Here is a 26,971-nt window from a genome sequence, read left to right as displayed (position 1 = left end):
AAATGAATGAGACCCGTCTTAATGCACACTACTGAAGTTGCTCCGACTTCAGTAAAGGTTCCTGTACTGCTTCAATCCGACTTCTAGGCAAATTGTACCCATTGATTTCAATGGAAGTTGCCTCCAAGTTGGATCCCCTGTCTTAACTGAAGCAACTTTCCAGGAAGTAAAAATTGTTTTCTATTCAAACCCCTCCCACAGAGCTTATTGTGTGATTGGCCACTGGCAAAGTCCCCTGTCCCAGAGGCAACTTCACGTTGCCTCAAGTCGTGTCCAAGTTGCCTCCCAAAGTCTGCCCCTGTGTGAATGGACTCTAAGGGCCTATGTCAACAGGATCAGAACTGCTTCTCTCCCTATACAACTTTATGGGAAAGACCAAGCAAAGTGCAAGCAATTTTCACTAGGGAGTATATGTATGTGTATATATATGTATATATATGTGTATATATATATATATATATAATATTTGCCTTGCATGGACCCGTGAGTCTATATCCCTGCAAAATCCAAACTGTTAAGTCTTATGACCGCATTCTTAATTGTTTGTGAATAACAGCATATGCTTGCACTTAAACATGAGGTTCACAAGAAAAGAAAAAAATCAAAAACTGACTGAGTTGTTTTTAAAGTTTTATTTTTTCCAGTGCATTTATTAGTCTCATGTGCACTCAATGTTTTATTTTCCTTACTGGTAAATGCATTGTTGAAGAATAGTGTTCTCTGTTGAGAATATTTTCATGGAATAAAAATGGAAACCCTTTCATGATTGTCCTTATTGGCTCAAAGGTGTCCTGCTTCCAGCATGTGATGGTTTGTTTAATATGTACTGGCATACACTCCTTTATTGGTGATTTTATATTTCACTTGCCCCATTTTCTCTGTTTGAAATTGAAGCCAACTCTGTTAAAACATTTTTTGTCACAGATGAAATTCATGTTTATTGTTATTAAGAGTCCTGATTTTAATAACATGTAATCTACTGCCATTGTCCATTCTGCTACTTTGAATTCAATTCAAAGTCATAAATAAATAATTGGTTGTTATAGGTTACTAAAAAGAAATATACATATATAACAAGTGACATTCCTAAGGACTGTATTTTTTTTTTAGAGTCAGTCTGTAAAACACGAGTGGTCAGATTGATGTCTTAGGAAGGTGGAGGTTCCAGTTTTTTTGACAAAGCTGTTAAGATCTGGTTGAATTTCTGGTATCTCTCGGTCTGACTTACTTGGGCTCCCTTACTACCCCAGAGAAGCCGCATTTGAAATTCTGTGCGGAAGATTTCGCTCATCTCCTCATCTGGATTAAAACCTAAAAGGGGAGGAAAAAAAATATTAAAATTGTATATATAAAAACGAGGTGCCATTAAAAATATTAAGTTAAAGTGATTGTAAAGTCTTGATTAAAAAGTTACCTGCTCTGTTGCAGTGGATTTGCACAGAGCAGCCTGGAGCCTCCTCTTCGGAGCAACATCCTATGGGGCAGCCAAGCTGCAGCTCCGTGTGTCCATTCAGACATGAAGCTTCTGTTTAGCCCTGCTCACTCTCCTGATTGCCTAACTGACTTTGATATATGGTGACGCTGCTGTGTCTCAGCCAATCAGGAGAGTTCCTTGATGGCCGAGGGACTTTCGTGGACACCGCTGGAGATGCAAATTTACACATTTTGGTGTTATCTACCCTCAAGTAACAATTCCATAGGAATGGACAAACATCACTTCAGGAAGTGACAGAGTACTGGCAATTTATGCAGTACTTTACACACATCACTTCCTGCCGTCAAGGAGCTTGCAATCTTTCAAATGCAGTGCTGGACAGGGGTATAAACAAACTATTATAGGAGGATGATGTCTTGCATAGCCAAAATTGGACAACCGTTGGGCCTCATGCACACCGCATCAACAAACACCTTAATGGTAAAATTCTGCCCAAGCATAGATTTTACTGTGGGAAGACCAATGGATCTACAAGAAAAAAAAAACTGAAGACAGGATCATTTAGGCCACCTAATTTTAAAGTTTTTTTTTTTTTTTTTTTTTAATCTTGGTTATCAGTGTAGTATGATACCTGCAACTACCAAACCTACACAAAAGATCTAGCTATGATATTAATGTTCACTCTAAGGGGCTATGCTTAAGTAACCAAAACCCTTCATAAACATGAGCGAGAATGGAAGAAAGCCAATTATAAATTGCACTTCTTCTGGTAAAGCATGTGTAGCCTGGTACAAAAGATAACAGGTCCGTCTCTTTTTTTTTTTTCTTCTCTTACCTTCCAATGCCTGTTGTGCATTGCTTTGATACAAAGCTGCATTTTGGGCAATAAATCGCCCAGTTTCAAGGTGACTGAACATTATTTCACATCCTCGGTCATGGTTCTCCCACCAGTCCATGCCTTCAAATATGGCAGACTGGCGCTCTAACAGCATTAAGAGAGGCATCACAAGCGGCACAGTGGAATTCTCCCACGTGGTGAATACCATTCCTAGGACAAGATGACACAAAAATTATTCTAGAGCCTCATTCATCACACTGCATTTCAATAGAAAAAAAAAATGTATGGAATAAGGTAGGTCTACCATGTATACTTTCATACTTAAATAATTACTCATAATTATTACTACAAACATACAACACGCAATCAAAAGGTATTCATTTATTAGGTGGGACTGCAATAAATGGCAGAAGTTCACTAAAGCGCCTTCTCTGAACTCGGTCAGGACTAATTCCAGATTAGTCCCAGAACCTTGTTACCCTGGGTGCTATCTCCAAGTTGCATTCCAGTTGTACCATATACATTTGTTTATGTAAATTAGAACCTCTGCCAAGTTTGATGACTGTGTTTCCTTTAGAAACACTTGTGGTCAATTCCTTTCCTAGAGCCAGGGTGGAAAATGTATCAAAACTGGAGCAGCCGTGCATGGCAACCAATCTTATTCTTGCTTTCATTTTCAAAGCTTACTAAACAAGCTAAAGATAGAAGCTAAGTGGGTGACAACTGCTCCAGTTGTCAAACACCCCCAGGATGGCACAAGGATAAAAAAAAAAAAAAATGATGGTATATCTCCAGTGGATATAAAGACAGCAACAAGAACATGGGTTTAGTGTAATGGTGAGAGGGGTAGAATGCCAGTCCGAATTGTATTGTTCTCAGTCTTTTTTTTTTTTTTTTTTTTTCCTCCCCTAACACCCCCTCTCATTTCTTGTCCTGATGAGGAAGCTTCCCAAAAAAGACATTTTCACTCCTATCCCCTCTATCAAAATGATAAAGTAAAAGTTTGGCTGGAGCTGAACCCATGTATTCAATACTTGTGTCTTTTAAATGGTTTGCGATTTTATATATATATATATATATATACATATATATATATATATATAATAATGCAATTAGTAGACCTCTAGGTGTTGCAAAACTACAAGCCCCGTCATGCCTCTGGGAGTCATGCTTGTGGCTGTCGGAGTCTTGCTATGCCTCATGGGTCTTGTAGTTCTGCAACAGCTGGAGGTCTGCTAATTGCATATCCCTGATATATATGATGGGGGAGTGCAAGGGCTGTCTGCTGCTATGTCACAGCTCCCAGCAAAACCTTGTGTCAAATCTGGCAATGGAGGGGCCACGTGTAGACAGCTGGAATGAAAGTCATGTCAGCGTGTGACACTGACTGTCCAAGAGTCTCCCCAAACCCCCCTTTTTGATGGCAAATATTTTTCTACACCCATCTACAAAGTGACCTTGGCTGCCAGCCTCAATGTTATTAATGGGAGACATTGGTGAGAACAACGGCTATGAGTCTCTCCGGAGCTGTGTACAAGTGGGCTCCTACTGTCAGGGTGTTTCCAAATCTTTAGATGACTTGGCTGTCCAATAAAACTAGCAGAAAGCACTGCTATAATTGGCTATAATCATAATTGCATAATTTCCAGGGCCAATAATTCTAATAATGTAAAGCTTTTGAGCTTACCTGCACCTTCATACAAACTTTTGTTAAAGGGTTTAAGCTGTTTCTCGTAAGTGATTGCAGTCTGTGTGTACTGATGTCTTAACATAGTCCAGGTTGTTTCCAGCCTTGTAATCTGTTAATGCAAAAAGAAAATCTGTACTTGTGAGACTTATCCAGTGGCTGGTTGTGCCCTTGATCTAAAAAATTAAAGTTATGTTTTAAGTGTAGATGCAAGGGGGTTTCTAGATGTCATATTTCAGATCTGTGGGGTTGATTTACTAACACTAAGACCCCTTTCACACCAGGGCGTTTTGCAGGTGCTATAGCGTTAGAAATAGCGCCTGCAATCCGCCCAAAAAAGCTGCACCATTGTCTGTAGTGTGAAAGCCCGAGGGCTTTCACGCTACAGTGGTGCGCTGGCAGGACGTCAGGGAAAAGTCCTGCCAGCAGCTTCTTTTGAGCGGTGTGTTTACCGCTCCTCCACTGCTGCTCCCCATTGAAATCAATGGGGCAGCGCTGTAATACCTTAACCCTTTCTGAGCCGCTGGGGGGGGGGGGGGGTAAAATCGCACTGCTAGTGGCCGAAATGGTGTAGTGTGAAAGGGGTCTTAAGTGTGCAAAATCTGGTGCAGCTCTGCATAGAAAACAATCAAAGCTTAATTGAAGAAGCTGAAGTTAGAAGTTGATTTTCTACCATGCAAAGCTGCACCAAATGTTGCAGTCTAGTTTTAATAAATCAACCCCATGGTGTTGCTATTGTGAATAAGTCTGCATTTATTTTTATTTTTTAATGCAAGTCCATGGTAACCTACTTCAATTTATAATGATGTCATAAAACAAAATAAAAAAAAAATGAAATGCTCCAAGCCAAAGAGGAACATGACCTTTACCAAACAGCATCTACCATTTTGTTATGGATTCCTGCACACTGTGCATCATTTCCACTCTTAGTGTCTGTATGAATTTATTTTCTAATATTTAGAGCAGGGATCGCCAAACTTGCCAAAGGGCCAGTTTACTGTCTATCAAACTGTAGGAGGGATGGACTGTAGTCATTGGGAGTAGAACATGTCCTAGTGTCAGTGGGCATAAACAGTGCTTCATCTTTGGTATTAGGGGAGGAATAGTGCCCCATTGTTGGGTGTAAGTGGGAGGACTAGTACCCCTTCATTAGTGCCAGTGGGTGGAATAGTGCTCCATCATTGCTGTCAGTAAAAGGGATAGAGTGGCAGGAACTGTTGCTGACAGTGGGGAAAGTATTGTCCCAAGCACCAGATAAAAGCAAGCGAAGGGCTGCAGTTTGGAGACCACTGATTTAGATGTTATCCATGTTCTTTTCCCACAATGTTCAGCCTTACATTATTCTTTGTGGCACAGCAGGAGTATGTCTTACCAGCAATTTACTAGTATTAGCTAAAGCAGGGTCAGATTTTACTTCTTGTAGGCCCCACCCTACTAAGACACTCTCTGCAGCTCTCCTTACCACACCAGTTAAATAGCGCCCCCCCCCCCCCCCCCCGGGCTACCAGGGACCATTATGGAATGTTACAGTGGTAATTGTGATGACAGGAATAATCCTGTAACAAGCTCTGGCAGCCATTTTGAGGAAGCTTGAGGCTTAAAGAGCAAAGCAATACGTCTCAGCATACAGAGTTTACAAATAATGTAATGTAAAAGCAAAAGATACAGATCCTTGGAGACATAGTGGTTAACCAGATCATTAAAATTCCCTTCATTTCAGGAACACTTACTGACAAGTTTGCAATCTCTCTAAGATTTTGAACCCTGATTTACCCATGATAAATTAACTAATAAGCAAGCTTCACACAATGCAGTAGTTGGCTTAGATTACATTACATGATACTACTGCATTGCACAAGGCATCCTGTGAGGTTAAGTCAGGTGTGTAAGTCTAGAGGAAGAGCAACTCCAACCAACAGACTTGCTTAGGCTTTACAGGTAATGGTTAAAGTGACTCACCAAGGTAGATGATGTAGTACTGCATTGATTAAATTTATGGCACAAATAAATGACTGCTAGGATTTTAATTTTGACTAAGGTGTACCATTGATTTAATTTGTTCTCAAGGATTTTCTGCTAGAAACATGAAAAGGTCATTATCGTTGCTTAATAAAATAAAAATGTATACTGGTCATCCTTACCTGAGGCATCTCAAGTGCTTTCATGATGGAAGAAAATGCAAAGAAATCTCCCAATTCCTTCAGTTCTGCTGTAATTTGGATGATCTTGTTAAGTGTAGCAACCCTTTCCTCAGAGCTGCCGGTACATCCCAAAATGTCCACTGCAATTCCTATAGCCATTGTGGTGTGCCTGGGAAAATGAACATGAGGGTGTGAAAATCTACCTAAAAGGAGATAGAGGAGCATTCATAAAGTGAAGTATTAGGCTCTTCTGAAAGCCTTTCTCCTGAGAGGGGAAAAGCAGCATTTTTCAAATGCATTCAGGCGCATCAAGTGTTTGGGCGTTTATTCATTTCAGTGGCCAGAAAAGATTAATATTCTGGCCAATGAAATGAATAAACACCCAGGCACTAAACATGCCTAGCATTTATCCAGGTTGGGCGCATTCCGATTTCTGCCTCTAAACTCCTGTAATTATTTATTTGTGCGTGTACACACAGTCTAACAGAGGGGCATTTAGGAGCAGAAAAAGAGCCTGAAAAATAGGGCTTGGACAGCTGCAGAGTGCATGAGGCCTCAAAACAGAACTAAAGAAAATGACAAACTGTATGTTCCCAATAAAATAAAATGATGTGCCTGATAATAGCCTTCTTTACAATGTGCAGCTAAAGATACATTCTCTGCAGGGAGCTTATGTGTTTGGGATGTGTGAACTCCTGCACAGGAGTTATGTCATCGTGTGACGGCCAATCAAGATGGCTGAAGACCTGACAATCCAAAGAAACCAGGAGAAGAGGTCTTGGTGGTGATGGACCTTGCAGACATTTGCCGCTTTAATAATTTATAGTTTGCATAAAATTCATTCTTTGGATGCAATGTTACTTTTTCAAAAACCTGTACTGTGTATCAATAAAAACTTCTTTCTAATAACAAGCAAATTCATTGGGTGAAAGGCAGCAAAAGAACAGAGCTGCTGAGTTTGGTGGATTAATATACTGGCAGGTAACACTTGTACTAAAAGGGGCTGAGCTGCGAGTGAAGGACTTTTACACTGATAGGTCACAGACTGGGAGGCAACAGTAAGGGGGTTCAGCTAGCAAGAACATACAGACTACTGCACAGGCATCAGACTTTAGATTACTTGTATCTATGGGCAAGCAGTCCAGGAAGAAGATACTGACAGGCTAATGCCACTGACTTCACTGGATGATCTGCCAACAGGTAGACAGGACGCACACAGGCTTTACATTGAAGTTCATGACAAATTTTATTATTTAATTTTAATTATTATTTATATTGATTTATGTTTTGATTGAGTTTAGTTCATCATTCATGTATTTATTCATTTTTTTATGAGATGGTTATTAATTTTTGTCACCTATGATGGGTATTTACTTTAGCACCTTGTGTGTTCCATTTTTGATGTGACAGCTGGAGATTAGGGATGAGCTTCATGTTCGAGTCGAATATATGCTCGACTCGCACATCGGCTGTTCGTCCTATGCACTGCGCCATTGCAGTGCATTGCTGGCTCATGATTGGCCAAGCATGCACTGTGACCCTGCATGCTTGGCCAATCGCAGCGAGGAGAGCCATGATTGGCCACAGGCAGGATGCCTGTGGCCAATGATAGCTCAGGCTGTGTAGTACACGCCTCACACTATATAAGGCCACCAGCGCAGCGGCCTTGTGTAGTGTGTTGGTGTCTGTAGGAGTAAGTGGGTGTTCTGTGTACCTTCAACACAGTATACACCGTTCATTATCGGCCGATTTTGCATTCTTGCTCTTCTGTAGTGGTCGTTGTCAGTTGTAGGAGATTGTGCGTGCTGTCTGCGTGCCCTGACCGCAGAATACACCTTTATATCCACCTATATAGCTAGCTATCTTGCTCTTTTTAAATAAAGCTTGCAGTCAGTTGTAGGAGATTGTGCGGCGTGCTGTCTGCGTGCCCTGACCGCAGAATAAACTGTTATATACACCTATATAGCTAGCTATCTTGCTCTTTTTAAATAGAGCTTGCAGTCAGTTGTAGGAGATTGTGCGTGCTGTCTGCGTGCCCTGACCGTAGTATACACCGTTCTATCCACCTACATAACTCTTCTCTAATTGAGCCATCTGCAGGAGTTAGTGGGTGTTGTGTGTGTGTGTGCGCCTCCAGCACAATATACACTACCCAATTGCTGGTTTTCCTATCTCCCTTCAGGCCATTACCATGTCTGGAAGGCCAGCAAGGAGAGGCAGACAGGCGCGAGCCGATAAAAGAGGGCAAGCAGGCTCTGTGTCTAGAGACAACAGTGCTGGTCGTGGATGCGGTGCATCGTGATCATCAGCACGTGGCCATGGGACACGCTTGTCCTTCTTTTCGGCAGCTGGACATGTTGAGCCGCAACATGCCGAAGACTTGGTAGAGTGGATGACCAAGCCATCTTCATCCTCCTCATCCTCTCACCCAGTTTCAGGGTACTAGCAAAGCCGCTGCCAACGCATCGCCTTCCCTCCTCTCAAAGTCATCAGTGACTCCTTCCCTAGACCCACCACGTCCTCCTGAGGAGTCTCCTGAACTCTTTGAGCACAGTGTTGGGTACATGCTCCAGGAGGATGCCCAGTGTTTTGTAGGCTCTGATGAGGATACTCAGCTAGAGAAAGGCAGTAGCGTGAGCGCAGAGAGGGGATGCTCAAGAAGGACAGCAATCTGGCAGTCATGTTCCACAAGCTGCAGCATACTGCCAGGTTTGCTCCAGCGATGAAGAGGGAGGGGATGATGAGGGCATTGACTCCACGTAGGTGCCTGGTAGGTGAGAGGAGGAGGAGGCACCTGTCCAACGAGGCAGGATGCCCTCCGGGGGCCAGCTTAGGGGCAGCACACCGACTGAATCACACCGCAGAGCTCCGGCTTTGCAGGGCACTGCCTCTGCGCGTTATTCTAAAAGTTCTTTGGTGTGGGCCTTTTTTGAGACGAGTGCATCAGATCGCACCGCTGCTATTTGCAACATATGTCTCAAGCGTATCTCGCGTGGCCAAAACATCAGCCGCTTGGGCACCACATGCTTAACCAGACATGTTGACCTGCCATGCAGCTCATTGGCAAGCGTACCTCAAAGACCCACACCAAAGAACAAAGCGGACCTCTCCTTGCTCCTCATCAGCTGGGATCTCCAACCCCACTAGACCTTCAGTCCTCTCTGAAACCTGCTCTGAGAGTTACCTGTCTTTCACGGCCCATTGGGTCACTCTTCTGGCAGCTGGGAAGGATGCAGGACAAGGTGCAGTAGTGTTGGAGGTTGTTCCGCCACCACGCCTCCAAAATGCTACTATTGGTTGTGACACACCTCTCTCCTCCACCCCCTCCTCTTCTTCCTCCATGGCCTCTTCCAGTGCTCTGTCCTCAGAACCAGCGGTGCTCCGTAGGTGTTCCAGGGGCTACACAAGTACGCAGGAAAAACGATGACATGCAGTGCTTGCGCTGGTTTGTTTGGGGGACAGGAGCCACACTGGGGCAGATGTTTTGTCAGCTCTGCAGGAGCAGGCCAAGAGGTGGTTGACGCCACGCCAGCTTAAGCCAGGAATGGTGGTTTGCGACAATGGCACCAACCTCCTCTCCGCCCTCCGACAGGGACAACTGACCCATGTGCCCTGTGTGGCTCATGTCCTTAACCTGGTGGTGCAGCGGTTCTTGGGCAGGTACCTGGGCTTACAGGATGTCCTGAAGCAGGCCAGGAAAGTCTGTGTGCATTTCCGCCGATCATTTAATGCCTGTGCTTGGCTGGCTGAGCTCCAAAAGGAGTTGAACCTGCCCAAGAACCGCCTTATATGTGACATGCCCACCAGGTGGAACTTAACGTTGGCCATGCTGCAGTGGCTGCACACGCAGCTGAGGGCCATCAATGAGTACCTGTGCGACTACGGCACCAGGACATGGTCAGGGGAGCTCAGTTTTTTCTCACCACGCCAGTGGGGCATGATCAGGGATGCATGCACTGTCCTGTCACCGTTTGAGGAGGCCACAAGGATGGTGACAGTGCATGCATCAGTGAAACTGTACCTCTTGTCCACCTCTTGGAGCATACGCTGCGTGGAATAATGGACAGGGCACTTGAGGCAGAACAGAGGCAGGAAGAGGAGGACTTCCTTGCCTCTCAAGGCCCCCTTTATACAGACAGTGGTCCTGCTGTGCCACCCATCACACAGGAAGAGGAGGAGGATGATTGTGTCAACATGGAGGCTGGCACTCAGCAGCAGTCTTGTAGGGATGATTTACAGTCCCAAGAAACCCGTGGACTTGTACGTGGCTGGGAGGAGGTAGCTGCGGATCATGTTGTCCTTAGTGACCCAGAGGACTCCGGACCAAATGCCTCAGCTAACCTACGCTGCATGGCCTCCCTGGTCCTGTGAAGCCTGCGGAAGGATCCTCGTATTCTTCGGATCAAGGAGAGGGACCATTACTGGCTGGCCACGCTCCTTGATCCACGGTACAAGGGTAAGGTTGCCGACTTTATCTTGCCATCGCAGAGGGTGAGACATCTCCGGGAGGCCTTGCAGAAAGGTCTGTGCAACGCGTTACCAGAGACTGGGAGGTTACAAACTCCTGGTCCTGGACAACGTGTTGCTGAGGCATCGGTCAGAAGGAGCGGTGGAGAAGGTGGCTGTCTGACCGATGCGTTCAGACAATTTTTTAGTCCGCAGCCCCAAGGTATGATCGGTTCCAGCAACCATCGCCAGCGTCTGATTTACATGGTGCAGGAATACCTAGGGGCAAGGTCAGACTTGGACACCTTTCCCACTGAAAATCCTCTGGCTTACTGGGTCTTGATGATTGATCACTGGCCAGAGCTTGCACCGTATGCAATTGAGCTACTGGCCTGTCCTGCATCCAGCGTTCTTTCGGAACGCACCTTCAGTGCTGCTGGTGGCTTTGTTACCGATCACAGGGTGCGTCCGTCCACCGACTTGATCGACTGACCTTCATCAAGATGAATCAGTCTTGGATCACCCACAGCTACCAAGCACCTGAAGCTGATGTAACTGAAATAAATTTTTTTGAAATATCACATCCCTTCAAGACTGCCTATGCTGATGCTGAGTGACTGTCCTGTTATGTTGATTGTCTATCCTCTTCCTCCTCTGCTGATATGTTGGAAGAACATTTTTGGTTCTGGGTGATGCCACCAGCCCAATTTTTCAGCCCCTATTTAACAGGAGCGTTTAATTACAATTTTTGATGCAATGCTTTGCAGCAGGGCTCATTCCTGCGCCACAACTAGAGTATATGGGAGAGGTTGCAGTGTCGTGGCACCAGCACCAGTGCCTAAGGCCCAATTTTTCTGCCCCTGTTTAACAGGGGTGTTTAATTACAATTTTTGATGCAAAGCTTTGCAGCAGAGCTCATTCCTGCACCACAACTAGAGTATATGGAAGAGGTTGCAGTGTCGTGGCACCAGTGCCTAAGGCCCAATTTTTCTGCCCCTGTTTAACAGGGCATCTAATTACAATTCTTGATATAATAGTTCACAGGAGGGCCTGTTCCTGTGCCCACCCAGAGTAACTGTGAGGACTTATAGTGTTGTGGTACCAGCACCACAAACACCAAAGGTCAATTTTTCTACCACTGTTCAATAATGGCATGTAATTACAATTCTTGATGTAATCGTTAACAGCAGGGCGCTCCAGCGCCCACCAAGAGTCACTTTGAGGGCTTACAATGTTGTGGCAACACCAACGCCTTGTTCTGACATTTCTGCAGAGCATATAGGGCAGGCCCCTACTTTCAAACGTCTCCTACTTGCAAATGGAAGGAGACAACAGCAAGTGAGATGAAAAAAGACGGACGGCAAAACAAATTATACAGGGGTGATAACCCTTCCCTGTGTTTTCCAAAAAGCTTAAAAATAGATTTTTTGACTGGAGCTACACTTTAAAAATGTACCAGTTGAAAATTACAAACAGATTCTACTTAACCACTTGCCGACCAGCGCACGACGATGTACGTCGACAGAATGGCACGGGCAGGCAAATGGGCGTACATGTACGTCCCTTTAAATTTGCCGCCCTGCCATCGGGAGCGCGGCGGCGCGCTCCCGCGCCGGTCGGGACCCCCGTGAGTCCGGTCGCGGGACCCGCGGACTCGATCCCCGCGGGTATCCCCGCGATTGTCTCACGGAGCGGCCGAATGGAGAAGTGCCATTGTAAACAACATTTCTCCATTCTGCCTAGCAACTAGTGACGCTGATCTCTGCTCCATGTGATTGGAGCAGAGATCAGTGTTCACTAAATGAAAGCCCAACCCCCCCACAGTTAGTAACACATCCCTAGGAACACTTACCCCTACACTGCCACCCACTGGTTAACCCCTTCACTGCCAGTGTCATTTACACAGGAATCACTGCATTTATATAGCAGTGATTACTGTATAAATGACAATGGTCCCAAAAATGTGTCAAAAATGTCCGATGGGTCCCCCACAATGTCGCAGTCACAATAAAAATCGCTGATCGCCGCCATTACTAGTAAAAAAAAAAAAATTATTAATAAAAATGCTATAAAACTATCCCTATTTTGTAAACGCTATAACTTTTGCGCAAACCAATCAATAATCGCTTATTGTGATTTTTTCTACCAAAAATATGTAGAAGAATACGTATCGGCCTAAACTGAGGGAAAAAAATGTTTTTTTTATATATTTTTGGGGGATATTTATTATAACAAAAAGTAAAAAATAATGCGTTTTTTTCAAAATTGTCACTCTATTTTTGTTTATAGCGCAAAAAATAAAAACTACAGGGATAATTAAATACCACCAAAAGAAAGCTCTATTTGTGGGAAAAAAAAGTACGTCAATTTTGTTTGGGAGCCACGTCGCACGACCGCGCAATTGTCAGTTAAAGCGACGCAGTGCCGAATTGCAAAAAGCGGTCTGGTCTTTGACCAGCAAAATGGTCCGGTCTGAAAGTGGTTAACACAACAAACCTACACAGTCCCTGTCTTGTTTGCACCACCTGTATACTGCTGTTCTGAGTGTATAGGGCCTGGGTACGGGTTTCCCCTTAATATCCGTACAAGACCCAAAGGGGCTGTTAATGGGCAGGGGGGGCTACCCATGCCATTTTTCTCAATGATTTTCATCCATATTGCCGGAACCAGATATAACATTAAAACCGCAAGCAGTTTTAAATGACGTTATTTCCGTTAAATGTCATTTTGTGCAGGGACTGTTCTAAACACGGGAAACACGTGGCACTTCACAGGCATACTATAGACACCCCCCAGGCATGATATTTAAAGGAATATTTCACTTTTTTTTCCACTTTAATCGTCATTAAAATCAGTGCTCCCGCCAAAACGGCCATTTTTAAAAATATTTTAGGCATTGACCCATGTCCCCTGGGGCAGGGGCCAGGTCCCCAAACCCTTTTTAGGACAGTATCTTGCATATTTTTAAAATCATTAAAATTAGCACTTTTTATTTCGAACTTTCGAGTCCCATAGACTCCAATGGGGTTCTAAAGTTCCTATGAATTTTCGGTCCGTTCGAAAGTTCTGGTGCGAACCGAACCGGGGGGGTGTTCGGCTCATCCCTACCAGAGATATTCAGTTGTATCTTATATTTGATTGCTATTTGTTGGGCTTGCACATATATATATTTCACAGGTGATTTATTTTTGATGTAATAACTGGAGATCTTCAGTTGTCTTTAGATTTGATTGGTATATATTTTTGGGGTTCATACCCATATTCACCTATAGTTTATATAGGTTAGCGCAATTCCTTTTTTTTTCTCACAAGTGGATACTCACATGCCAGTACAAAACACTTGTGGGTTCATTAAACAAGTGAGTATCCACTTGTGTTGGTGGGTTTAATAAACGTATTTATGGTAATACATGGGAGTTGGACCACATACATTTGGGGCGGGTGGAGAAGGAAAAGTGGTAAGGAGGTGAGGTTTAGGAGTTTCATTTCCGGAATGTGCCAGAAATGTAACACTCCCACACTCCCATTGGTTGTGCTCTCAACCAATCTGTCAAACCATCCAATGGCTGGTGCCATAACTTATCACTTGTGCAGCATCATGGCAGTTGTAGATTAACAGATCAACTGAGGCAAAGATGGCAGCTTCCTTGGATGAAAACGATGGGGGGGGGGGTTAATTACACTTTAACTAATAAAGCTTTATATTCAATGAGGAAACACCAGCTTTTATGTTAATAAATAAATAATTTCTTAATTTCTGTTACAAATTTCTGAAAAGTGAGATGTATTCCATAAATTATTGAGGAAAGGAGAGGATCCAAAAAGTATGAATGTGCTAAAATTTGTTAGAGGGCCACTGCACAGTAAAGTAAGAATGTAAAACATTTTAAAGCTGGTGCTACCTGGGAAGTGAAGGTTAGTGCCCCAGCAGAGACACTGTTTATTGTTATTTCCTATCACAGGGCCTTATACTGTATGTGGTGCTGGCATATAAGCAGAAATAGAAATATGATGGCCAACTTACAGAGGAGGTCCAGCCCTCCCATAAAAAAAAATGGCAACTACAAATACTGTAGCTTCTAACTTTTAAAGCGGAGGTCCACCCTAAAGTGGACCTTCCGCTCATCGGAACCCTCCCCCCCTCCGGCGCCACAATTGGCACCTTTCAGGGGGGAGGGGGTGCAGGTACCTGTACAGCACAGGTATCTGCACCCACTTCCGGGATAGCTCTCTGCGGAAAGGGGCGTACATTACGCCCCTTTCCGAAGGTCCCCCATTGCCTGCTGGGAAACACACAGATCCCAGAGGCAGCGGGTCCATTCTTATTGCGCAGCGCGACTCACGCATGCGCAGTAGGGAACCGGGAAATGAAGCCAAAAGGCTCCACTTCCTGATTCCCATACCCAAGATGGCGGCGGCAGCACCCGAGAGACGATCGAGAGATCGGCTTCGGGTGCCGACATCGCGGGCACGCTGGACAGGTAAGTGTCACTATTTTAAAAGTCAGCAGCTGCAGTATTTGTAGCTGCTGGCTTTTAAAAAAAAAAAAAACGCGGACTCCCGCTTTAATATTAGGACACTTGCCTGTCCTGGTGGCTGGGGGAAGAAGGAGGCAGGTCGAACTTCTGAGAGGTCTCACCGTGGCCAGGTACCCCCCCCCCCCCCCCCAAAAGGTGCCAAATGTGGAACCAGAGGGGGGAGGAGGCAGATAAGCGGAGCTTCCCCTTTTGGGTGGAGCTCTGCTTTAAAACACACTAATACACCACCTGTATCCATTAGGCCAAATTGCATTTCCAGTGACCTTACCATGGCTGAGGAAAACCCTTTAAGCAAATAAAGCGATCTTTTCTATTCCTGAGCTGCATAAAATTCTTTGCACTGTCACTAGTAACAGGTGTGCAGAGCTATCAGCATATACATATATCTAAGAGGATGTTTACCTTTCAATTAAGTCTAGGCGCAGTTGGTGACCATACGGCAGAGTTATCAGTTCTAGCCCACAGCTCACTCCCATGATCCTCTCCATCTCTGGTGAGACGTCAAGTATCCTAGCAACCTGCAAAGTGCAAAGGTTTGTACATTTTTTTATGTTCAGGAAATTCAGTATTGACAGGATGAAAAAAAAACGGTTTAAATTATTCCTCCTTTAAATTTAGAAAACATGACAGTAGATGAGGGCCCAATGGTTCTAGTATACGTAATAAACTGACCTAATTAATTCAAAATTTTTGTGAATCTAAAAACACAATTTGGATGAAAATATAAATCACAATGTTTTACACAATTACACATTCAATAATAATTAAAAAGCACAATTTTAAAACAAATGTATTCAGTTCCTACAAATACATCAACCTAACTTTACCATTGGATACCATTCATTTAGCTTCAGTACCTGGAATATTTTTTTTTTTTTTTATAGAAGAGTATTCCAGATTTACAACTCTTAGTATGCTATTAATGACGGAGTGTGGATACCAGTAACTGCTGGATACCACAATGTTACTCCATACGATAGCCTGCATTTTTGTGCCGTTTATATAATGCACACTGCAGTAGGGAGCCTGGAATTAAGTTTTCTCTCCAGAAAGTACATTCTGATTGGAGGAGAGGCTGTTCTTGTGACCAAACTCTCCTCCTGTGTTTTTTTTAATCCTCTTATTTATTTTAATAGTGTGTAATGCAAAACACCTTCAATATTTACTTGTAGCCAAAGACCATGTGGTGCAAGCTGCCTAGGCTTTAAACAATACAAAGAATAAGGATGGATGACCGCTCATCTAAAAATTGCAGCTAAAACTCCACCTTCTTTATTTCCATAGGTTAAAAGCTGGACAACTGCTCAGAGAGACAGCGAGGTTGACGTGTTTCACGTCATACTGACACTGGTTAGGCAACACAACACCCTTGCTGTCTGTCTGTCCTCTTGTCTATCTGTTAACCTAAGGAAATAAACTAGATGGAGTTTTAGCTTCAATTTGAGATAAGCGGTCATTCATCCTTAATCCTTGTATTGTTTGCGGCACAAACTGAACCCGCACCCTGTGTTGTGGCTGGGCAGTAAGTGATGGACTTGGAGCAGCACATTTTTCTTTAAGCTGCCTAGGCTTTAGGTCAGAGCAGCTGTGCCCTCCTTAGGGGCAGGGACTGGTGTGAATGTACAATATATGTAAAGTGCTGCATACATTTTCAGAGCTATATAAAATATATGTAATAAATACAATAAGGGTGAAAATACTGGCTCTATTAATACATTGTTCTAAATTGCTTAGTCAAAATCTTACAGTGTGTGAAACCAATAACTTGTTGCATCATTCTCCGTCAGCTAGTTATTTATCGCTAGCATGCTGCCATGTAGGCACCAGGAAACCAGAAAATAGGATTTTTGTACCTAAAATCCTTTTCTCTGAAGTTCATTGACAGACACAGCAGCTCTTCTTGACCTTAGGGTTATATCTCCCCTTTAGGAGAGCACTAGGCAGAAAGTGTTAAAAACAGCAACATTTGCACAGTACCGTCCAGGGGACGGTCCTACTGGCTATAACCCCTCACACTGCATCCAGCAGCTCAGTTCGTCAAAAGCAGTACAAACAGAAATAGGAGGGGTGGGTGCTGTGTCCGTCAATGAACTTCAGAGAAAAGGATTTTACGGTGAGTATAAAAATCCTATTTTCTCTATTCATTGACGAACACAGCAGCTCTTCTTGACCTTAGGGATGTCCCCAAGCAGTGTCAAAGAAACGAGGGGTGGGAACAGCAAACAATAACTCCACCCAAAACAGTCAGAGCTCCTCAATGGAGGAGTTGCAACTTTAAACAGCCACCTGTAAAACAGATACAAACAACGAGTCCGACCTCCGAAAAGGAGCCGTAGCAGACAGATACACCCGCAGAGCCCAGACCATGTCCAGGGAATGCAAAGCCACCTCTTTAGGGTGTGACGGCTGAGGATAAAAGGATGGAAGCACAATGTCCTCATTTAGATGTAAGGCCGAAACCACCTTTCGAAGAAACAAAACCTTATCAAATAGGGAGACAAGGCCGCCAACTCAGAAACCCTCCTGGCACATGTAATGGCCACTAGAAAGACCACCTTCTGAGAGAGTGTCAATAAGGGAATCTCCCTAATGTTTTCAAACAGCGGTTTCTGAAGCACCGAGAGCACCAGCTTCAAATCCCATGGAGGTATCGGTGGCCGAATCGGAGGGGCCACATTTCGAACCCCTTGATCAAACATACTCATCAATGAATGAGCCACCAAGGGCCGTTGAAAAAAGACAGCCAAAGCTGATGTCTGCCCTTTAATGGTGCTTAATGCAAGTTTCTGATTCACTCCTCGCTGCAAAAACAGCAGGATCCTGGAAAGTGAATATGTATGCGGACGCCACCGCATCTCCTCACATATGGAGATGTAGGCCTTCCACGTATGATGATAAATCTTCCAAGATGATGACTTCCGTGCCCTCAACATAGTGGATATTACCGAATCCGACAGACCTCAGTCCCTTAGCACCTGGCTTTCAACAGCCACGCCGTTAAAACCAATGACGGTAAAGCAGGATGAAATATTGGACCTTGCGACAGAAGGTCCTCTCGCAACGGCTGTCGCCAAGGAACATCCGCCACCATTCGTACTATGTCGGCATACCACGGATGCCGAGGCCCATCTGGGGCAATCAGAATCACGGGAATCCCCTCAGCATCCAATCTGCTTAGCAGACGTGGTAGAAGTTTGAGTGGGGGGGGGGGGGGAGGCATAAATTAGCCGATAATGCCCCCATGGAGCCACCAATACGTCTGCCGTGTCCGCGATCCTTTGACCTGGCCACAAAACTCTGTACCTTCCGATTGAGTCAAGAAGCCAGGCGATCCACATCTGGCGTGCCCCACCTTAGGCAAAGGAGCCGAAATACATCTGGATATAGCGACCATTCCCCTTGGTCCAGCATCTGACGACTTAGGTAGTCTGCTTGCCAGTTTTCTACACCCAGAATGTACACGGCTGACAGATCTGGCCGCTCTGCCCACCGCAAGATGTGAGCGAACTCCAGTGCTGCAGCCAAGCTCCTTGTTCCTCTTTGATGGTTGACATACGCCACCGCCGTGGCGTTGTCTGGCCGAATCCCAACCGAATGCCCCTGCAGGCTCTGTGACCATGTGGAAAGGCACTGCCTGATTGCCGGAAGCTCCAGTACATTGATCAGCAGGCGGGATTCTTCCTGGGTCCACCAACCCTGGGCTGACTGTACGCCCCAAACTACCCCCCAACCGGTCAGGCTGGCGTCCGCTGTGTTCACCGTACAACGAAGAGGAAGGAACGACTTCCCCGACCGAAGGACTGGTGACCTCAGCCACCAGAGCAGGGAATCCCTGACTAGCTGGCTCACCTGAATTTGACAATCCAGGAACGATGGAGATTTGTCCCATTTGGACAATATTTCCTTTTGCAAGACTCGAGTGTGGAAACGATACCGCCTCGAAAGTGGCTACCATGAGACCCAGTACTCACATGCAAAAACGCAGCGACGACCACCTGCGGGACACCAACAACTTTACCGCAGCTTGAAGGGTCTGGAACTTGTCCGAAGGGAGAAAGACTCTCGCCTCTGAGGAGTCCAGAAGCAAGCCCAGGTACTCCAGGTGTTGAGTCGGCACCAACACCGACTTCTGTAGGTTCAGTACCCAACCAAACTCCCGAAGAATTTGCATGGTGATTGCCACATCCTCCCTTAATTCTGAGGCAGAATCTGCCCTCAGAAGGAAGTCGTCCAGGTAACCCACAATTGTGATCCCTCGCTGCCTCAGCAAAGCCAAAATTAGGGCTAGCACCTTGGTAAAGACCCTCAGTGCTGACGCCAGGCCAAAGGGAGAGCTAAAATTGGTAGTGCTCATACCCGACCGCAAATCGCAGAAACCTTGGATGCTTGATGCATATGGGGACATGCAAGTATGCTTCCTTGATGTCCAGGGATGGCAGAAAATCCCCCTGATGTAGTGCAGCGACCACTGAGCGAACTGATTCCATCCTGAACCTTTGTACTTTCACAAAGCTGTTGAGGGTCTTGAGGTCCAGGACCGGACGGACCCCTTCCTTCTTTGGGACTACAAACAGATTGGAGTAGAACCCCTGAAAGCTTTCTGGTGTTGGTACAGGTACTATCACCCTGTGCAGCAGCAGGTCCTGTACTGCCCCAAACAGGGCCTCTCGACGAGCCGGAAGAAGATGAAGGTTGGAGGGAAAAAATCTGTTTGGCGGTCAAGAAACTCTATCTTGTACCCTGAGGAAACCAGTTCGCAGACGGACCCACTGTTTAGAAAGCAGGGAGGTCCACAGAGCTGCAAACTTCCGAAGGCGACCCCCCACCCGAGAGTTGGGGGGGTGGCAAACCTTCATGCGGTAACAGATTTGTTCGCAGGCTTGTGAAACCTGGGACACTTTTGTCCCTCAGCAGGCACCTTGTCGGACTGGGAACGCTTACCTGCCGACCCGGGCGGACAAAAAAAAATCTGCTTCTGAATGGAAAAGGAGGTCCCTTGCCTACGACGTGGCTCCTTACCTTTCCTGGACTGTGAGGGCAAAGTACTCTTACCCCCAGTAACATTCTTAATAATGTCATCCAGCGAGGCTCCAAATAGCCTCTCTCCCTGGAAGAGACCAGCATTTCAGCCAAATCAGGTGACGTAGCACTACTGCCGATATTGAGGCTCTAGAGAGCAAGGGGGCCGTACCCAAGGCCGCATCATAGACATACTTAAGGCCCTGCACCAACTGGTCTGCCAGCTCCACGCAGACTGGGGAAGCCTGTTGCTTCTCCAATTCACGGTGCAACAATTTAGCCCATTTAGTCAACGTCTGTGGTACCAGGGCCGTGGCTAACACTGGCCACAAAGCTGACCCCACCCCGGTAAACATGGACTGGGCAACCGCCTTGGTCCTTCTGTCGGCAGGGTCCTTGAAAGCAGGAGTCCCTTACAATGGAATCGTGATTACCTTATTTAACCTGGATACCGGGGGTTAACAATCGGAGGAGATGTCCATTTCTTCAGGAAACTCTCCTCAAAGGGGTAACGCGCCGCCATGCGTTACGGGACTGAAAAGGCCCGCTGTGGTTTTCCCCATTCCTTGTAAATAAACTTATCAAAATAAGTTAGGTAAGGAAACACCTTAGGCGTGCGGGCCGGCTTGTGGGCCTCGAAAGGGACCGACACCTCTGTTGATGCCCCAGCCGTATCCTCCATTTTTAGGGTATCCCGCACTACTGTAAAAGTGCTCCTACAAGCACCTTTTCCTGCACTGACCCGGACACGGAATCATCCTCACTGTCCGAACGGTCCTTGTCCGCATCCTCTGATACATTAGAACAGGGGCTGCCAGTCACAGTGGGGCCCGAGTCTGAATCAGAGCTTTCCCCAGAAGACGTTGGGGGAGGGGCTATTTTTTACCCCCCTTGCGCCCACACGCCACTTCCACCCTGGCAACAAAGGCCTCCAGGACAGCCGACAGAGCGTCCATAGACACCACAGGTGCAGGGGAACCAGTTGCAATCACAGGGATGTCTGGGGAAGAAGAGCCAGCTTCTGACACCATGCTGACCCGCACCCGCCTGTGACCACTTAGGAACCTAAGGCAAGTCACACAAAAGTCCACCATCCTAGCTGAACAGACTGAGGGGCCCAGCACAGGACTCACCACTCTGCAAGTGGCAGGGTGCTCACCACCCTGAACCCTGCAGGTGCTGCTGTCCGCTCTCCCCTGTGCCATCCACAAGGTGTCTGTGTGGAAGCGCACTGTTCTAGAAGGAAACAAGCACCCAGTGCTAGAGTCAAAACCACCTGAGGCTAAACGTCTGAGAGCGCCAAGAAAATGGCCACCAAACTACTAGAAAATGGCTGAAGGCAAAAAAAACTAGCTGTGGCTACCACAAAATGTCCGTGACCCCAGGAAAATGGCCGCGGAGCACACGGCGGCCTCCCCACATGGCTCACACAGCACAGACACCCACCGTGGCCCAGAAAAAAGGGAAGAGAATGAGCGGACCCTCAACACCCAGTGCAGCCCCCTGCCAGGACCCAGAGCCCCCCCACAGGACCCCCAGCCAGGTACGTGAACTGCACCCTCGTATGCCCAGTTAAACAGCGGCCCATAGCATGGGGAGGAGGGAAAGGACAGGGGGAGAAGAAAGGGAGAGTGAGAGATTCCTTAGTCGACCTCCCAGGGAATGCCGAGCTGCTCTATTCTGCCAAGACAGGTGGAACCATACTTACCCCTCCTGCAGGAACTGCTGGATGCATTCCACAGACAGACCCATCACCCAAGCAGTATGGGGTTGCTGCCGGCCACGGCACACTGTGACACAGATAGCAGTAACCTGGTCATATGTGTGCCCCAGAGCATATAGCTCACCGGCCGCCCCTGGAATAGATGGGGCATGTCGTGGCCAACCCAGAGCGTAGCTAGGGCCTGATCATGCTCAATGGTCAGGCTGGGGAGACTACAATGATCTATATTATCCAGCCTGTCACCCAGCTCGGCTGTTGATTGAAGATCACGGGAATCAAAAATGCAGAAAAAAATGGTCCCAACGGGAGCCATGTACTTCTACACTAGGCAGAAAAAAACTGAGCTGCTGGATGCAGTGTGAGGGGTTATAGCCAGTAGGACCGCCCCCTGGGTGATACTGTGCAAGTGTTGCTGTTTTTAACACTTTCTGCCTAGTCCTCTCCTAAAGGGGTGATATAACCCCAAGATCAAGAAGAGCTGCTGTGTCCGTCAATGAACGATAGAGAAAATTGTATTAAATACTATACTTTTTCTTTACTGGTGCCTATCCATGGCAGCCAACAGACCCACCCTCAGTCATGGTCAGGGGCATGGCAGCGAAGTAAAGAAAGTCATACGCTTGGGCAGGCATACACATGTATATAATATACGTGTGTATGTGTAATATATATACAGTGGTGTGAAAAAGTGTTTGCCCCCTTCCTCATTTCCTGTTCCTTTGCATGTTTGTCACACTTAAGTGTTTCGGAACATCAAACCAATTTAAACAATAGTCAAGGACAACACAAGTAAACACAAAATGCAATTTGTAAATGAAGGTGTTTATTATTAAAGGTGAAAAAAAATCCAAACCATCATGGCCCTGTGTGAAAAAGTGATTGCCCCCCTTGTTAAAACATACTATAACTGTGGTTGTCCACACCTGAGTTCAATTTCTCTAGCCACACCCAGGCCTGATTATTGCCACACCTGTTCACAATCAAGGCATCACTTAAATAGGAGCTGCTTGACACAGTAAGGTCCACCAGAAGATCCTTAAAAGCTACACATCATGCCGAGACCCAAAGAAATTCAGGAACAATTGAGAAAGAAAGTAATTGAGATCTATCAGTCTGGAAAGGGTTATAAAGCCATTTCCAAAGCTTTGGGAATCCAGCGAACCACAGTGAGAGCCATTATCCACAAATGGCGAAGACATGGAACAGTGGTGAACCTTCCCAGGAGTGGCCGGCCGCCCAAAATTACCCCAAGAGCGCAGCGACGACTCATCCAAGAGGTCACAAAAGACCCCACAACAACGTCCAAGGAACTGCAGGCCTCACTTGCCTCAGTTAAGGTCAGCGTTCATGCCTCCACCATCAGGAAAAGACTGGGCAAAAATGGCCTGCATGGCAGAGTTCCAAGGAGAAAACCACTGCTGAGCAAAAAGAACATCAAAGCTCGTCTCAATTTCTCCACAACACATCTTGATGATCCCCAAGACTTTTGGGACAACATTCTGTGGACCGATGAGACAAAAGTGGAACTCTTTGGAAGGTGTGTGTCCAAGTATATCTGGCGTAGAAGGAACACTGCATTTCATAAAAAGAACATTATACCAACAGTAAAATATGGTGGTGGTAGTGTGATGGTCTGGGGCTGTTTTGCTGCTTCAGGACCTGGAAGACTTGCCGTGATAAAAGGAACTATGAATTCTGCTGTCTACCAAGAGATCCTGAAGGAGAATGTCCGACCATCTGTTTGTGTACTCAAGCTGAAACGAACTTGGGTTCTGCAGCAGGACAATGATCCTAAACACACCAGCAAGTCCACCACCGAATGGCTGAAGAAAAACAAAATGAAGACTTTGGAGTGGCCTAGCCAAAGTCCTGACCTGAATCCTATTGAGATGTTGTGGTATGACCTTAAAAAGGCCGTTCATGCTCGAAAACCCTCTAATGTAACTGAATTAGGACAATTCTGCAAAGATGAGTGGGCCAAAATTCCTCCAGGACGCTGTAAAAGCCTCATTGCACGTTATCGCAAATGCTTGGTTGCAGTTGTTGCTGCTAAGGGTGGCCCAACCAGTTATTAGGTTTAGGGGGCAATCACTTTTTCACACAGGGCCATGATGGTTTGGATTTTTTTTCACCTTTAATAATAAACACCTTCATTTACAAATTGCATTTTGTGTTTACTTGTGTTGTCCTTGACTATTGTTTAAATTGGTTTGATGTTCCGAAACACTTAAGTGTGACAAACATGCAAAGGAACAGGAAATGAGGAAGGGGGCAAACACTTTTTCACACCACTGTATATATATATATATATATATATATATATATAAAAAACATTATATAGTATCATTACATCAGGGTCCCCAAATCCCCCCTCATTGCATCAGGGTCCCCAGAAAGCTTGCCACGTCACCTGCCACCAGATGCGGAATTGTTGCATACAGAGAGGCTGGGGTATATAAAAGAGAGGCTAGTGTATACAGAGAGGCTGGTGTATATACAGCGAAACTAGGTATACAGAGAGGCTGGTGTATACAGAGAGGCTAACTAGTACAGTCCCCCCCTCCCTCATGGTCTGCACTTACCCGCTCAGGTGATTGTGTGAGAAAGTTCTTCCCGACTCTATGATATGGGCGGAGCAAGTAGGAGACTTACTCTCACACACACTCATCTCCTGGCTCTGAAGCGCGAAGTGCAGACTCGGTGAGAGTGCCGCGGCTGTGTGGAACAGCGGAGTGTCAGGCAGCCAGCGACACTCTGATGGTAGCGCTGGCCATGAACTCTGGGCTATGGGCCCCAGACTTGGGGCTCTAGCCTCAATAGCCACTGGTCATGGTACAATTATGTAGAATGCTGCAGTGTTATCCTCTCTTTTTAAGCTTGCCATGTAGGTGGGGATGGGTGCACTAGATACTAGATACCACTAGATAGATATGCATGAAAAAAGAAAAAATTACTGTGATACAATTTTCGGTCTTTCTTTGCATAAAGTGCATGACATTGCTTTAGATTTATTAGATAAATTACTTTCCCTTTTCTTGATGACCAATTTTCCAATGGGGTCACAAGTGGCCACTGTACTATAGAATACCTAACTTTGATCAGTTTTTTTTTTACTATTAGTTTCTTTTCATTCAACCCAGCAGGGTTGAACGCAAAATAACGTCATTAGTACAGCGATCACCCCCTCCTGTTCTATTGTGTTCTGATAGGGGACGCCCCCCACGCCTGAACACTCCGGTAAGCGCACTCAGCCATTGGCTGAGAGCGCTGATCGGGAGCCAATCGGCAGACCTTTTTTGGTAATGCCCCTTTGACAGAAACCAACTGAGGGGCCGGCTTCTGTCAGACCGACTCCAGTACACATGGGCTTTACTCGGACTATTGTTTTAATAGATTTGATAACAGATTATCAGTGGCAGATATCAAGAATGAAGAAATTGGCTGTAAGGGGAGTCATTTGTCTGGATTCATTAAAAAAAGGTCACATCCAGAGTTACAGCTGTTAACCAGTCATAAATTTGTGATTACACCCAGGAATCTTTTAGAGGGCAGTTATTAACAGAATAAACCAAAGACTGCCTGGTACAATATGAAAACCTTCCATTTGACATCACAGATTTGAGATGAGTTACAATCATTTTCATTTTCTTTACTCACAGTGTGTTTGTTTAGCATTTCTTGTGGGTTTGTAAATGAAAAGGTGGTACTTATTTACCTTGCAGTCCATTCTGAGAATGTGTTGGGCAATAGTCCTTGGTTCAATTTTGGTGAAAAGTTCTTTGGCTTGTCTAAGCAGGGCTGTTTCTAGAGGTTTGTTTTCTGGGGTGAGTAGAAGTGACTCAAACGCATTGGGTTTTAAAGAAGATTCAGTCTCATACACTGGCCTAATAAACTCTACTCCATCCTCCTTGTCAATCAGTTCTGTTGAACATTGAGACACACAGTCCTCAAATGCCAGGATACTAATCTCTGAGTTACTGAAAGAGAATGTATCCTCTTCACCAGTTTTTGGGGTTTCTACAAAGCTACTGTGGGAGGAATGTGTCCTTAACCATCCACAGTCATCAGGAGGGTTAGGATGAAGTTCGCAGTAATTTGCTTCTGAGTTTTGCCAGACTGTTGGTGATGGTGGTTGTTTCATACAGAGTGCCTTGCTTGGCTTTGCAGGAGGTTTAGGGCACAGTTGACTGTCTGATCCCCTTAAAGCTTCAGCAGGATGAGCTTCACTGCTAAACCTTCGAATTTCCGTTGGGCTTAGAGTGGGTTCACTTCCTGTCCGGAACACATTTGGTCTGGGTGTTAACTTTCCATCATTTCCAGGTGACAAGTATGGTTGTCTGCAGCCTGAAAGAAAAGCAATAAATGATTTTTTTTTTTTTATAGGATGGTTATCGGGCATGAACTAGTCTTAGTTGCCAAGTCACCATGGACACCAGAAAACATCCCCTGTTGACTAGGATGTCCTGTCCTTAAAGGGGTTGTAAAGTAAAATTTTTTATTTTTTTAAAATAACAAACATGTCATACTTACCTCCACTGTGCAGCTCGTTTTGCACAGAGTGGCCCCGAACCTGCTCTTCTGGGGTCCCTCGGCGGCTGTCTCTGCTTCCTCCCGCAGGTGCTTCTCACGTTAATGCGAGCTCCCTCGTATTGGTGAGAAGCACTGCGGGCGCGCTCCCGTGATACAGCCGGCGGCTATAGCCGCTCGCTGTATCACAAGGCCCTGCCCCCCGGCGCGCTGCGTCATTGGATGTGATTGACAGCAGCGCGAGCCAATGGCTGCGCTGCTTTCAATCCATCCACTCCAGCCAATCAGCGGCCAGGCTGAGCGGCGAAGAGGACGGCGGGGGCGAGCGCGGGATTTTCGAGGGGTCAGGTAAGTAAAACGGGGGGACTGGGGGCGCCGGCAGTGTGAGATGTTTTTTCACCTTAATGCATAGAATGCATTAAGGTGAAAAAACATTTACCTTTACAACCCCTTTAGGCTGGGTTCACACCGCTGCGGGGGGAGAACCGGATGTGATTCGCACAGCAAATCACATCCGATCTCCGTAGCACTGCGAGTTCAGCCATACAGATAGTATGGCTGAACTCGCAGCTGTCCCGCAGCAAACTCGCACAGGACCCTTTTTTGGGTCCGCAACG

The 26,971-nt window shown here is 45.8% G+C and overlaps 1 protein-coding gene across 3 annotated transcripts in view; it reads right to left on the bottom strand.

The window, feature by feature from the left end:
* Positions 1-617: 617 nt before the first annotated feature.
* BCAR3 (BCAR3 adaptor protein, NSP family member) overlaps positions 618-26,971 on the bottom strand; it is a 172,766-nt gene continuing 146,412 nt past the window's right edge. For all 3 annotated transcript variants that reach the window (XM_077452891.1, XM_077452893.1, XM_077452892.1), the window contains 7 exons: positions 25,543-26,171; positions 15,488-15,603; positions 6,102-6,270; positions 3,961-4,072; positions 2,271-2,483; positions 1,229-1,311; positions 618-900 (listed from right to left, as the gene is read on the bottom strand). In XM_077452891.1, the coding sequence (XP_077309017.1) occupies positions 817-900; positions 1,229-1,311; positions 2,271-2,483; positions 3,961-4,072; positions 6,102-6,270; positions 15,488-15,603; positions 25,543-26,171 (1,406 nt within the window). In that variant the 3' untranslated portion in view covers positions 618-816. The remainder of the gene's footprint in view (positions 901-1,228; positions 1,312-2,270; positions 2,484-3,960; positions 4,073-6,101; positions 6,271-15,487; positions 15,604-25,542; positions 26,172-26,971) is intronic.

The sequence above is a fragment of the Lithobates pipiens genome, unplaced genomic scaffold, assembly GCF_037356315.1.
Source record: "Lithobates pipiens isolate NorthernLeopardFrog02 unplaced genomic scaffold, aLitPip1_a1.2 Scaffold_23, whole genome shotgun sequence".
NCBI lineage: Eukaryota > Metazoa > Chordata > Amphibia > Anura > Ranidae > Lithobates > Lithobates pipiens.
Note: the sequence above shows the minus strand (reverse complement) of the source record. Positions and strands in the feature narration are given on the sequence as shown.